This window comes from Cannabis sativa, chromosome 5 (genome assembly GCF_029168945.1).
Source record: "Cannabis sativa cultivar Pink pepper isolate KNU-18-1 chromosome 5, ASM2916894v1, whole genome shotgun sequence".
Lineage (NCBI taxonomy): Eukaryota > Viridiplantae > Streptophyta > Magnoliopsida > Rosales > Cannabaceae > Cannabis > Cannabis sativa.
In genome coordinates, this window is record NC_083605.1 from 48,999,967 (window position 1) to 49,015,657 (window position 15,691).

The window sequence follows — 15,691 nt, forward strand, 5'->3', positions numbered from 1 at the left end:
TTAGGTCACATAGGCTATGACAGACTCAATAGGTTAACCAAAGACGGTCTATTGAAAAATGTCGTCTTAGGTGAATTACCTGTATGCGAGTCTTGCCTAGAAGGAAAGATGACCAAACATTCTTTCTCTGCAAAGGGAGAGCGTGCCAAAGAACCACTAGGCATAGTACATTCAGATCTTTGCGGACCACTGAATGTCAAAGCTAGAGGTGGTTATGAGTACTTTGTCACTTTCATTGACGATTATTCTAGATATGGTCACATTTACTTTATGCATAAGAAATCTGAAACGTTTGAAAAGTTTCAGGAATTTCATGCTTTGGCTCAAAACCAATTAGGTAAAACATTAAAGATCTTGCGAACTGATAGGGGTGGAGAGTATATGGATATGCAGTTCAAAAATCATTTAATTGAACTTGGAATTGAATCCCAATATACTGCCCCTAGCACTCCATAGCAAAATGGAGTTGCAGAAAGAAGAAATTGCACGGTTTTGGAAATAGTTAGGTCCATGCTTAGCTACATAACTCTATCTACGTCCTTCTGGGGATATGTAATTCAGATGGCGACCGACATTTTAAAAGTTGTTCCATCTAAATCAGTCCCTAAGACACCTTTCGAACTATGGAATGGTCGTACACCTAGTTTACGCCATTATAGAATCTGGGGGTGCCCTGCTCATGTCTTAAGAAAGAAAGATGGCAAACTTAAAAAGCAAACTGAGGTTTGCATGTTTGTTGGAAATTCTAAAGAGACTAGGGGTGGACTATTTTATAGTCGCAAGGATGATAAAGTGTATGTTTTCACAAACACTACTTTCCTTGAAGATGACTATATTAAGAATTTCAAACCACGAAGTAAAGTAGTATTGGCGGAAATGCTTTCAGATATAACTCCTTCTAATGTTCCATCCTCTTCTATTTAAGTTGAGGATAATCCCACTTCCTCGGTTGAACCTTTACAAGTTGATACAACTGAGAGAACTATCACTAAAGTTCCTGCTCAGAAGATCACCGCTCCTCGTCGTAGTGGGAGGGTTTCTACTAAACCATCTCGTTATGGCTTGGATGGTGAAATCAATATGGTCGTTGGTGACGGTATTGATGACGATCCATTAACCTATAAACAGGCAATGGCAAGTCTGGAAAGGAAATGATGGTCAGTCGGCATGGATTCAGAAATGGATTCCAGGAAAAAGAACAAAGTCTGGGAATATGTAGATGCACCCGATGACTATCGTCCAATCGGATGTAAGTGGGTCTACAAGAAGAAAAGAGGCACTGGAGGCGAAGTTGAAACTCTTAAAGCTAGACTGGTTGCCAAGGGTTACACCCAAAGAGAAGGCGTGGACTATGAGGAAAACTTTTAGTCCGGTCGCCATGCTCAAATCCTTCCAAATTCTTCTCTCCATCGCAGCCGCTTTTGATTATGAATCTGGCAAATGGATGTCAAGACGACTTTCCTTAACAAAATTCTTGAAGAAACCATCTATATGGAGCAACCAGAAGGCTATGTTCTTCCAGGGCAGGAAAAGAAAGTTCGCAAACTCAATAGGTCCATTTATGGACTTAAGCAAGCTTCTCGATCCTGGAACAAAACGTTTAATGAGATCATCAAGACCTAAGGGTTTCTTCAGAATGAAGATCAACCTTGTGTTTACCAACTCAAGGAAAACGAAGTGGTAGTATTCCTGGTCCTTTATGCTGACGACATTTTGATCATTGGCAACAATGTCAAGAAAATGACTCACATCAAGGAATGGCTAGACACTCAATTTGAAATGAAAGATTTGGGTGAAGCTGCCTATGTTCTCGGTATTCAGATTATCAAAAACCGGAAGAACAGATTCCTTGCTCTCTCTCAAACAACTTACATAGATAAGGTTTTAGAGAGATTCTCAATGACCAACACCAAAGGGGAAACCATGCCTTCGAGATTTGGTATCCGTCTATCTAAGGAACACTGTCCTAGTGATCCTCAAGAGATAGAGGACATGAGAAGGGTTCGTTATGCTATTGCAGTTGGGAGTCTAATGTATGCAATGTTATGCACTAGACCTGACACCTGTTATGCAGTAGGAATCATGAGCAGGTATCAGACAAATCAAGGACTTGAACATTGGAATGATGTTAAGCATATCTTGAAGTACTTGAAGAGTACAAGGCAATTCGTGTTAGTCTACAAGGGTGGTGCTTTAAGTCCCGTAGGCTATACCGATTCAGATTTCCAGGCATATCTTGATGACAGGAAATCTACATCTAGGATGGTGTTTACTCTTGGGGGTGGAGCACTGGTTTGGAGAAGTGCTAAACAAACCGCCATTTCAAACTCTACCATGGAGGTAGAATACATAGCTGCTTGAGAGGCTGCAAAAGAACTCGTCTGGCTTAGAAAGTCCTTCACTGGACTCAGTGTCGTTCCTGGAATGGAAAAACTACTGGTTTTGCTTTGTGATAACACTGGAGCCATAGCCAACAGTAAGGAGCCTCAAAGCCACAAGAGAAGCAAGCATATCAAAAGAAAATATCACATCATCAGAGAATATGTGGCAAGAGGGGATGTACTGGCACTACTACAATTATTCGAATTGGCGACGGTTTTGAAAACGATTTTTTTTGGGGACCGTCGCTAAAAAACTTAAGTAACTGTTTAAACTCGTCGGGAAAAATGAGTATTCCCGACGGTTTTGAACAGTAGCTACAACAATAGGCAACGATTATTATTAATTAATACATGTAATACGAAAAAAAGAATTATAAGAGTATACCCGACTGTTTAAAACCGTCGGGTATAGTATAGCCGACAGTTTTAAACCGTCGGCAATACTATACCCGACTGTTTTAAACATTGCCGACTGTTTAAACCGTCGGGTATACCCCTATTTTTTTTATATATATACTTAATTATATTTCCCCCCAATTCTAATTTTCAGTAAAACCTAGCTCAACCCACTCTCTCTTCGCAGCCCCCACTCTCTCTTCGCAGCCCCCTCTCTCTCTAACACAACCCAGCCCCTTCTCTTCTATTTCTTATAGTTTCTCAAACCGAAAACATAGCAGCCCCTTCACACTCACTGTAAGCGCCTATTACAATCTCGGCCTCGCCTCCAACCACCAGTCGCAGCCACCATTGCTCACTCTTAGGTACTCTCTCATCTCTCTTCCCTTTCATTTTTTTTTTTTTGATATGTATTTATTGTATTTTTCATTTCATTTCAGGTGTGATTGTGTGATATGAGTCTTTTGTTGATTTTTTACTATCATCTTTAATATATGTATATAAATATGTCTGTGTGTGAATGTATTACTGTGGTATTTTTTTTATTTGATTTCATATGTGTTGATGAGTTTATTATTGGGAGTTTTTTTTGTTGATTTATCTTTGATATATACATATATTTATACGAATGTATTAAATTGGGACTTTTGAAATTTATATCAGAAACTTTATATAGAAGTTGCAGTTTTTCTCTTCACTGTTGTCGAGTGGCTTGAGTCAAGACAATTCTTTTATAATTGTGGAGCATTGGCTGCAACCAGTGGTATTACTGCCCTGGTTTGTGTTTCACGCCATTCTCAGACTTTGGCCGATTGGGCACTGTTGTGTTTAGTTGTGTGGTGAGGTAGCCTCCCATTTGGCTACAGCCTACAATTAATGTAAAAAGAAGGGTGACTTGATCTTTGGTTAAGGCTTAGTTAGACTTAGAAGAGATCTTGGTACAAACTTTTCTAAAAAAACATTATTTAGCTAATTTTTGGTGCGAAATTCCACAATTGACTTAACTATGATACCTTTGATAATTTTACATCAAAGCTTACCAATCCAATCTAATGATAATTTTACATCAAAGCTTACGAATTCTATGGGATATATCTCAAAGTTTATTAAATAAATAGGACACCCTCTACAACGTTCCTAATGTATTAATTCTTCACATTTTATAATGATTCAATGTTTGTCCAAAGTTGTTTTGTTTTGTTCTCTATCCTTTTATTATGCTCATTTATTTTCAACAATAAATTATGTAACTTTGTTTCTTCAAATTTGAATTGTAGGCAAAAAAAACTTAAGTCAAGGAAGTAGGAAAAGAGAAGAGCAACATAACTATTGCTGCTATTGAAGATTAAATAAGTAAGTATAGCTTCTCATTATTAGAACTTGATCAAGCCTTTGAATAATTTAAGAACAATTAGATTAGTGATTTTATATTGAGCCTGAAGGAGTAAAGAGTTTTTCCAAAACAAATTTTCTGTTATTTTATTTTATTTATTTATTGAAGTAAAGATCAACTTGCAATTTGATATTTGATGAAATTGATTTCCTTATGTAATTTTAATGATTAAATGTCTACTCTACAAAATCACAACAATAGTTCCTTAATTAAGATCTTATATGTCATTTTTTTAGAGTAATGATGTTGCTTCATACTAAAATTTGTATAAATTATTTAATTTATATTAATATATTGCATTTGAGAGTTGATACTTGTTAACAGATTATGTATTTATTTGTAGGTTTTGGGTTCTTTGTGTTGATTGAAGATTGCGCAATTGTAACTCTATCTATTGGAGAAAGGTGTAATCTCTAAAAACTTTATAATTCTTTGTTTAGTGGAGTTTGAATATGTTATATATTCATCCATAGTGAAGTAGGTTCTGCGATTAATTGTACTGCGGTCGGATGGGTGGAATATATATGCATGTTAGAAGAGTTTGAATATCTTAAATATTCATCCGTAGTGAAGTAGGTTCTGCGAATACATGTACTGCGGTCGGATGGGTGGATAATTTTATATTGTTAATGTTATTTTATTATTATTGTATTGTTTTATGTGTTTATTAGTTATTTTTTTCATGTTTGTAATTTTTGGTAATGTCCGAAAACAGTCGTTATGCTGCCGAAATTTTACTAGAATTAGGATAAATTTCACTAAAATGCATAAAATTCAATAAAATATATACACATATTTAAACAAATAACTGAATAAAGTTTTTTTTTTAAGGTTTCGAAATGGATAGAAATTGGATGAGTGCGAATAGATTATCAGCGGAGTATAGTGAAGGAGTTGACCATTTCTTGGACTTTTGTCAGAAGAATGCTAAAAATACTAAATTGGTTCTTTGTCCTTGTCTTAAATGTGGTAACATGGAGCGTGTGGACATTGCTAGTATAAAGGAGCATTTATTTAGGAACGGAATAGACAAGAGTTATAAGGTTTGGGTTTACCACGGGGAAAAGAATAGAGTTTCTGGCGAGGGAACGTCTAAGTCTAACAAGGTTAAGGGTGTTAATTTGGAGTATGAGGATGATCACATTCCAGAAATGATTGGAGATGCACAATATGAATTAAATGTCGATCCTTTGAAATTTCAAAGTTTTGTAGAGGATGCCGAGAAGCCTATTTACCCTAATTGTAATAGGTTTACTAAGTTGTCGACACTTATTAGATTATACAACATAAAAGCCAAACACGGGTGGAGTGATAAGAGTTTTTCGAATTTACTAGCTTTCCTAGTAGAGTTATTACCGGAAGGTAATGTGGTGCCTTCATCTTTTTATGAGGCGAAGAAGACACTTTCTTCGTTAGGCATGCAATATGAAAAAATACATGCATGTCCTAACGATTGCATCCTATACCGTAAGATGTTTGTGGATCCAATATGGTGTCCCACTTGTGGTGAGTCTAGGTGGCAAAAGAAAAAGAATTCTGACGAGGTAAAGGTTGGTGTCCCTGCAAAAGTATTATGGTACTTACCCCCAATACCTCGTTTGGTTCGGTTTTTTCAAAATGCCAATCATGCAAAAAATTTAATTTGGCATGCCAGCGATAGAAAGGTAGATGGTAAGATGAGACATCCAGCTGACTCACCCGCTTGGAAATCAATCGATGCTAGGTGGCCTGAATTTGGCAATGAACCTAGGAATATCCGTCTTGGTATTTCTGCCGACGGAATCAATCCACATACCAGCCTTAGCAGTAAGTATAGTTGCTGGCCAGTTTTGCTTGTGATGTATAACTTGCCGCCTTGGTTGGTAATGAAGAGGAAGTTCACTAAGCTTACACTGTTGATATCAGGCCCTTCACAGCCTGGTAATGACATTGATGTGTACTTAGCCCCTCTACTTGATGATTTGAGTCAATTGTGGCATGAGGGTGTTTCTGCTTACGATGCCTTTAGGAAAGAAGAGTTCAATCTTAAAGCCATATTACTGTGGACCATTAATGATTTTCCAGCTTTCGGAAATCTTTCTGGATACAGTGTGAAAGGGTACAAAGCATGTCCTATTTGTGAGGAGAGAACATGTTCTATGTATTTAAAACACTCGAAGAAGATGTGTTACATGGGACACCGAAGGTTTTTGCCAAAAGAACATGTGTTTCGCACTTGGAAAAAAGCATTTGACGGTAAGCAAGAATTTGGATTGCCACCGCCACCTTTGCTAGGGGAACAAGTGTTAGAAAAGTTGAATAAAGTTCAATTCCACCTTGGAAAGCGAAAAGCAAATCCAAAGAAAAGAAAAGGTCGTCGTGAGAAAAGTGACGTTGTTGAAAATGAACCTCAAGGGCCATGGAAGAAGAAGTCAATATTTTTTGAGCTCGAGTATTGGAAGCATTTGTTGATACGTCATAATCTGGATGTGATGCACATCGAGAAAAATGTGTCAGACAGCTTGCTTAATACCTTGTTCAATATTCCTGGGCGTAGCAAAGATGGAATCAAATCCCGCTTAGATTTGAAAGAGTTAGGGATTCGTTCCAATTTACACCCACAAGTTGTTGGTCGACGAACGTTCTTACCACCAGCTTGTCATGCTCTAACTAAAGCAGAAAAACAATCTTTGTGCGGTTCTATCTCCCAGGTGAAAGTACCTGAAGAGTACTCCTCAAATGTCTCTGATTGGGTAGATATGAAAAAAATTAATTTTGAGTGGTCTGAAATCTCACGATCATCATATATTGATTCAACATATTCTACCAGTGAGTATCCGTTCTGTGTTGCCAAAGAAAGTTAGATATGCAATTACGAGATTGTGTTTGTTCTTCAAATCTCTTTGCTGTAAAATGGTTGATGTGCCTAAGTTACAGAATCTCAAGATAGAAATTATAGAAGTTTTGTGTTACTTGGAACAATTTTTCCCGCCTTCCTTTTTCGACATAATGGTCCACCTAACAGTGCATTTGGTGAGAGAGGTAAAGTTATGTGGACCTGTGTACTTGAGATGGATGTACCCATTCGAACGATACATGAAAATCTTGAAGGGTTATGTCAGAAATAGAAGTAGGCCTGAGGGTTATAACTCTTAATAATAAACTTGCTAATGTTCTTTTGACAGCAACGGTTATTAATTATGACATTTTATCAGGTACCTTAAAGAAAGACTGTTGGACATGGGTGGGTTGAATCGAGTTTATGAATTTTTGAATCCGGGTGCGATTGCCACCGATGCAGGGGATGAGAGTAATCGTTGCCAAGCACTAGTCGCTCGAATGACTAGGATGACTAATTCAGAGAAATGGCTTATTGCCCCATATAATAATAGGTATATGTAGATGTAAACTAAATAATTTCGGTATTTTTAACTCTTCATAAAATTTATTATTATGTATATGTTAACAGTTTTACACTTATTTGTCCGAGCAGGAAGATGTTTCACTGGATGCTTGTAGTCATCCAGCCAAGTACGCAGACGGTGGCGTACTTGGATTCAGGCAACGACGAAATCCCGGATGATTTGAACTTTATTATATCCACGTAAGTTCTATATCAAACATCACAATATGTTAGCGTGTTCTTTATTTATAAATTTACATATGCTAATTAAATTTACTTTTTGTGTAGATCGTTCACAATGTATAACCGAATGGTACGACGACCTGATCGACCTACCCAGTGGATGACTCCTATTTGTCCTCAACAACCCGATGACAAACAGTGTGGATACTACGTCATGAAATTCATTGAAAGTTTCATGGTCGTAGAAGATCCAATACAATTGTTGACCCGACAAGATAGGTTCTCCACTCCGTACACTAATGATGAGATAAATATTATGCGTGATCGGTGGATTCATTATGTGAAAGCGGAAGCGGAGCGACAACAGTTACCGTGTTAGACAGTGTGTATACATATACATATTAAGATGATATTAATTAGCGTTAGTTCAATTATTGTGACTATACAAAATTTTAAATATATTTAGACGTTAGTTTAATTGTTGTGACTATGCAGATTTTTACAAAATTTAAAAATTAATGCAGGGAAGAAAATTGCAGAAAATTTGTTTTTTTTCCTATTTTTCAAATGCACCGACCGAAAAAAACCATCGCTAAAAAAATTCAAAAACGAAACCAGCATATAAGGCACGGTTTTACACCGTCGGGAATCCCAGATTAGCGACGGTTTTGAACCGTCGCCTATTTTGCCCAATTTACGACGGCCGAATAGGCGACGGTTATAAAAACCGACGACAATACTTTAAACGGCCGTTTAAAAGCGTCGGGAAAACCCATTTTTGTAGTAGTGTGGTGGAAAAAGTGGACATAGGGGACAACCTAGCTGATCCATTCACCAAGGTCTTGGCAGGAACTGCATTTGAAAAGCACCGTCAGAATTTAGGATTAATTGAAATGTACTGATTATTTTATATTAGTTCAAGTGGGAGTTTGTTGGGTTTTATGCCCGAAATAAAACTCCATTTCAATGTAATCTTTATCTTTTAAATATCAATAAAGAAACAGAAGTAGTTTCATCACTTTATGTGTCATTTGGTTCATGTTATCATTTATATGTTTATTTGATTTATAAATTCATCCAAATCCTTATCACATTTATGTTCTTGTTTATTGTGTCGTCAGCACAATGGAAAGTAATCAAGAGTGTGTGATTAAATGTATATTCCTAGATTTATCAGTACACAGAGGGTTTAAATGATATGACAATCTACAACATAGTTTACTTGCACCTTGGATAAGTGCTATGTTCTTTCCAGGACATTGGTTAAAGTAAAGCGTGGGTTGGATGCATGGAGTATGCATCGGAAGGGACCGATATTGACCTTTGATTTAGATACATTAAACTTGCCGTAATATCTATTCAATTCAATATCACCTAGTTGATCCTAGATCAAATGATCTTAATCCTGATATGGTTAGGTTCGATCTCAAGAGTATTATACATGTTCCTTAATTTGTTAGTTAAGCCTAATTTTTGTTCAGGGTGATACGTACATTTTGGGAACATGGTAGTGCAATTGAGTGGGAGCGCTAAACATAGATATGGAATCTATAACTTCTATCTTGCAAATAGAAGTGAAATGATGATTTCCTTCGAGCTTGGCAAAATAGAGATAAATGGTTGAGTACTCATTTCAGTGATTATATTTAGTTCACTGAAATATCATTTATAAGTGGCTAAGTGTTTTAGGAATAAAATACATTGAAGGGTGTAACGGTAATTTAACCCCTATTCAACGTAAATCATCTATAGAGGATCATTGATTATTGGGATTATATCAATGGATAATTGATATCGTATCTATATCGTGGAACATATAGAGAGTTCTATATAACTGAGAGTGCAATTCCAAGTTCTATGAGTGGATGCAACAAGGAATTAATAAGTCAGTGAATTTACCTGGTAAGTTCTTGGTCTACTTATTGGAAGCTCAGATATATAGACCTATGGTCCCCATACTAGTTGAGACAATACTACTTGTAAGACTTAGTTAATTGATTTTGATTAATCAATTATAATTCTAAAATTAGACTATGTCTAGTTTATGAATTTTCACTAAGCAAGGGCTAAATTGTGAAGAAAGAGTTTCTAGGGTTCATTTGTTAATTAAGAGACTTTGATTAGTCTAATTAATCACTATATTAAATGACAATATTTTTTAATAACTAATTTTTAGTTATTAAATAATTAGAATTAGCATTTAAGTGGTTAAATTGGAAAATTGGCGTTTTTGAGAAAATAAGATGGAAAAATGACAAAATGGCAAAATTACAAAGTGGGGCCCATTATCCTATCTATGGTCGGCCACTATGTAGTCTATTTATCATTTATTTTTTTATTATTTTAATGCCAAATAAATCTAACCTAACCCTAGGTGGTTTGCTATAAATAGGTAGTGATGGCTTAAGGAAAAAGATGATGCATCTCATTCTTTCAGAGAAAAACTCAATGCCTTCTTCCTATACCTAGCCGCCACCTTCTCTCTCTTCCTCTCTTATGAAAACTGAAACCACACAAAGGACAAACTGCAGATAAAAGACAATAATGAGCCAAATTAATTTTAGTAGGAATCAAATTATGGGACTCTTGCCAAGCAAAAATTCTAACCTTTGGAGGAATATTAAGAGATCAAATATTTTTCCACCAACACGACAAATCCCCAGACGGAGAAACACGAGGCACGACCAAGTTGCAAAGAGCCAACCAATAACCACTTTTAAAAGAAAACCAATCAGACATCTCAAAGTTCCAAATAATCTTATCTGGCACTTCGTTTGAAGACCATGCGATGGAAAGGGTAACCTCAATTTTACTAGCCAAAAAACTAGATCGAATAAAGTCTTTATCCCACCCTTGAGCCATCCTTTAAGAAAGAGAACTTGCTTTAATCATCAATTTGATGGGGAGATGTCAAGATAGAGGGTAACTCTAAAGGAGTCCAATTATCTAAGTAAATGATAATGTCCCTCCCATTCCCCACACGCCAGATCACCCTTGAATCAACGAGTTCATTGGCCCATAAAATATTGTTCCACACAAAGGAGCCTTTCTTGAACTTCTTAATTTTGACAAAGGTTCTCTTTCAAAAGTACAAACCTTTTAACACACGACCAACTAAGGAACCAGGAACATTATAAATACGAGAAGCTTGTTTAGCTAGAAGATACTGATTAAATAACCGTAGGTCCTGAAAATCCATACCACCATCCTGTTGGGTTTTATGCCCTAAATAAAACTCTTTTTCAATGTAATCCAGATTATTGAATATCAATAAAGTAACAGAAGTAACTTTTCATTCACTTGTGTATGTTTTGGTTCACTTAATCAATTGCTTGTCTATTTGATTTATAAATTCATCCAAACCCTTTTTCACATACTTGATCATGTTTATTGTGTTGTCAACACAGTGGAAAATAAACATGACTATGTGAATAAAGTATTCCTAGATTTATCAGAACACTGGGTTTCACTGATATGACAATCTACGACAGAGTTTACTTACATTTGGAGAAATGTTATGTTCTTTCCAGAACATAGGTTAAAGTAAAGCTCAGGTTGGATGCATGGAGTATGCATTGGAATGGACCAATATTGAACTTTGAATTAGATTTTGAAACTTACCATAAGCATCTATTCAAATTCAATATCATAAGTTGATCCTAGATCACATGATCGAAATCCTGATATGGTTAGGCTTAATTTCAAGATTGTTATTCGTGTTCTTTGATTTGTTAGTTAAGCCTAAATCTTTAGTCTGGGCAATACATACATTTTGGGAACACGGTAGTGCGATTGAGTGGGAGCGCTAACATAAATATGGAATCTATAGCTTCTATCTGGCGAATAGTAAGCAAAGGGTGATTTCCTTCGAGCTTAACCAAACGAGATAAATGATTGAGTACTCATTTCACTTAGTTGAAATATCATTTATACAGGGTTAAGTGTTTTAAGGATAAAATACATTGTAGGGTGTTACGGTAATTTAAGTCCCTTTACAGTGTAAATCATCCATATAGAGGATCATTGATCACATTAGGATTACAACAATGGATAACTAATAATGTGTCTATATGGTGGAACATATAGAGCATTCTATATACTGAGAGTGCAATTCTAAGTTCTATGTGTGGATTCAACGAAGAATTAATAAGCTAGTGAATTTAAGTGGTAAATTCTAGATCTGCTTATTTGAAGCTCGGATATATAGACCCATGGTCCCCTCACTAGTTGAGATGATATTACTTGTAAGACTCATTTAATTGATTTTAATTAATCAATTAAAAATTCTCAAGATGGACTTGTCTGTTTGAGAATTAATCACTTATTAAGGGCAAAACTGTAAATAGAGATTTTGAAGGGCATATTTATTAATTAGGAAACTTTAATTAGTTTCATTATTAATAAAATAAATGATAATATATTATTTGATAATTAATTTTAATTATTAAATAATTAGATTTGTCATTAATATGGTTGAACAATGGAATTGGCAGTTTTTCACAAAACAGGAAACTATCAGTGTAGGAAAAGGAAAGTTGGAAAAGTGGCAAGCCTTGTTTCCACATTGCCTAGGCCGGCCACTTAGCTTCCTTTTCCCTTTGATTTTTTCAATTCCAAATGTCAATCATAGCCCTTGGTGGTCTTCTATAAATAGAAGGCAAAGGCTTCAGAGTTATACACAACTGAAAAAGCTTTTCACAGCATTATTCTGAAAGAATTTTCTCTCAGAAAATTCTCTCTGAGCCGCCACCCTCTCTCTCTCTATTCCTTCACTGTTTCGAAATGTATGAGTGCTAGAGTGGTGCCCACACACATCAAGTAATACCTCAATCATAGTGAGGAAGGCTGTGTAGAATTCAGAAACAACAAAGAAGGACTATCGGGCTCAGATCTTGATTATAGTCTGCTACAGAAAGGAATCAAGGGTTAGAGATCTGAGTGGGAGGAGACATATATTCCGCTGCAATCACTGTAAGATTTCTGATACTCTTATGTGTTTAATTTCATATCGTTTTAGAAGTTCATATTTAGGTTGTTAAATCAACATACTTGTGAGTAGATCTAAGTTCCTGGTAAAATAACTTCCAACACATCCTCCTTATGCAAGAAATTTTTTTCTCAAGTACACCAATGCATCTTTTTGTTAGCATCATCTACCCCACCAAAACTTAGTACACTTAAAATGAACATTTTATATAAAGGCTTTCAAAAGCTTAAAGAGATTCATAGTATTGTGTTGGAATGGATTGACTTCCATGGAGAAGAATTTTGACTTCCACCCATTGAGCTTTTTCTAAATTCTATCACTAACGACATCAAACAAACCCATCTTGCTATGTCCCGTAAAACAAGGAAGGCCTAAGTAATTCTCATAGCAATCAACCCCCTTAACTCCCAACAAGTTCACTAGATTAGCTTTCTCGGAGCTAGGCACATTTAGGCTAAAGCAAACTGTAGACTTGTCAAAGTTAATTGGTTGCCCCATACTGGCTCAAAATTTTCTTGAATCTAACACAACACACATCAGAAGCCTTGAAGTAGAATAAGCTATCAACAACAAATAAGAGATGAGAAATAACTGGACCAATTCGACCATAGGAAACACCAAACAACAATTTATTCTCACAATCTCTTCTAACCAAACTCGAGAGGCCCTCGACACAAAGTAATGGGATCATCTTGTTTATGTCCATGTGGTGGAGTAATACAACCAAGGACCCCACTATTGAACAACACTGATTACTCCACAAAGGAGATGCAATCAAAAAATTTCCTAACCTAATCACCATGAAAGTCAAGCTTCAACATAATTTGTTCCAGAAGACACCACTCAGATCATAGGCTTTAGACATGTCAAATTTGAGAGCATAGTAACCATCTCCACAGTTTTTTCTCTTGAGAGCATTAATCAATTCAAAACCAATAAGCGCATTTTCAGTGATGAGATGACTTGAAAGAAAGGCACTTTGCTCTTCAGAAATAATATGACCCATAACCTCACACATGCCGTTAGTCATAATCTTGGTAATGGTCTTGTAAAAAAACATGACAAAGACTAATGGGTCAAAAATCAACAGCACTGATGAGCTAATAAATCTCGGGAATCAAATAAATATGAGTTTTGTTGATACCTTTCAGCTAAAGACTGTTGGAAATTATTTTACCAGGATCTAGATTTACTAACAAGTATGTTCGATTAACAACCTAATATGAATTCTAAAACAATGAAAATAAACACATATAAAGTTAGAAAATCTTACAGTGGGTGCAGCGGAATAATATGACTCCTTCCGTTCAGATCTCTAGCCCTTGATTCCTTTCTGTAGCAGAGCATCACCAAGATCTGAACCTGGATCTTCTTTTCTCCTTCTTTGATGCAGAAATTCCATAGTCTTCCATACTATGATTGAGATACCACTTGATGTGTGTGGGCACTACTCATCTCACAAGGATTTCGAAATTTCTCTCTATTTTCCTCTCTCAATTTTCGTGGCTTTTCCTCCATATGATGTGCAAGAGAAGAGAACAAGGGCTGCTATATATAGGGAGAAGGGAGAGCACAACTTTCCAAATAAAACAGTTTCCTTAATTACTGTGTAATCAATCAACTGCCTTATTTAGTGTGATCCACCACTTTCCTATTTTTGCTAGGCTTTGATTAGCAATTACATGGCAATTAAAAAATAAAAATAATAATTGGGAAACACAAAGGGAGTGCTCGGCCATAGAGGGAAATGGGCCTCACTTGGATTTTGCAGTTTCCTCAATTTTATTTCAATTTCTCCAAAAATGCCATTTTTCCAATTCCAATCATTTAAATGCCAAAACTAATTATTTAATAACTAAAATAGATTATTAAATAATATTGTCATTTAAAATAATTATTAATTAGACATACAAAGTCTCTTAATTAATAATTAAACCTAGAAACCCTTTTTCTTTACGATTTCATCCTTAAACTGTGAGAATTCATAAAGTAGACATAGTCTAACTTTTAGAATTATAATTGATTAATTAAAATCAATTAACTGAGTCTTACAAGCAGTATGGCCTCAACTAGTATGGGGACCATGGGTCTATATAACCGAGCTTCCAATAAGTCGAACCGAATTTACCAAGTAAATTCCCTAACTTATTAATTCCTCATTGAATCCACACTTAGAACTTGGAATTGCACTCTCAGTCATATAGAAACGCTCTATATGTTCCACGATATAGACACGTCATTAGTTATCCATTGTTATAACCCTAATGTGATCAATGATCCTCTATATAGATGATTTACACTGTACAGGATTAAATTACCGTAACATCCTACAATGTATTTTATCCTTAAAACACTTAACCCTGTATAAATGATATTTCACCTAAGTGAAATGAGATCTCCACCATTTATCTTCGTTTGGTTAAGCTCGAAGGAAATCATCCTTTACTTCTATTTTCCAAATAGAGGCTATAGATTCCATATTTATGTTAGCGCTCCCCCACTCAATTGCATTACCGTGTTCCCAAAATGTACGTATCACCCTGATACAGAAGAAGGCTTAACTAACAAATCAAAGAACACGAGTAACACTCTTGAAATTGAGCCTAACCATATCAGGATTTCGATCATGTGATCTAGGATCAACAGTTGATATTGAATTGAATAGATATTACGGTAAGTTTTAACATATCTAATCAAAGTTCAATATCGGTCCCTTCCGATGTATGCTCCATACATCCGATACTGGTAAACTTTGCCAATGTCCTGGAAAGGACATAACACTTTTCCAAGGTGTAAGAATACCTATCGCTGATTATACCATGTCAGTCTAAATCCAGTGTTCTGACAAATCAGGGAATAAACTTTTGAACATATAATAAAGATTATATTCCACTGTGCTGACAACACTATAATCTTTAACAAACTCATATGTTCTGGACTTAAAAAGAATTCATACATTATATACATAT

At 35.7% G+C, this 15,691-nt stretch overlaps 2 protein-coding genes across 2 annotated transcripts; both read left to right on the forward strand.

Moving 5' to 3' along the window:
- The first annotated feature begins 5,009 nt into the window (after window positions 1–5,009).
- On the forward strand, window positions 5,010–7,013 carry LOC115713356 (uncharacterized). Its single transcript, XM_030641836.2, has one exon. The coding sequence runs from the start codon at window positions 5,010–5,012 to the stop codon at window positions 7,011–7,013; it is 2,004 nt and encodes a 667-aa protein (XP_030497696.2).
- A 49-nt stretch (window positions 7,014–7,062) lies between these two features.
- On the forward strand, window positions 7,063–8,256 carry LOC115724916 (uncharacterized). The gene is made up of 4 exons (XM_061116502.1): window positions 7,063–7,211; window positions 7,365–7,541; window positions 7,643–7,753; window positions 7,841–8,256. The coding sequence occupies exons 1-4, from the start codon at window positions 7,063–7,065 to the stop codon at window positions 8,112–8,114; spliced, it is 711 nt and encodes a 236-aa protein (XP_060972485.1). The 3' UTR covers window positions 8,115–8,256.
- Window positions 8,257–15,691: the final 7,435 nt, after the last annotated feature.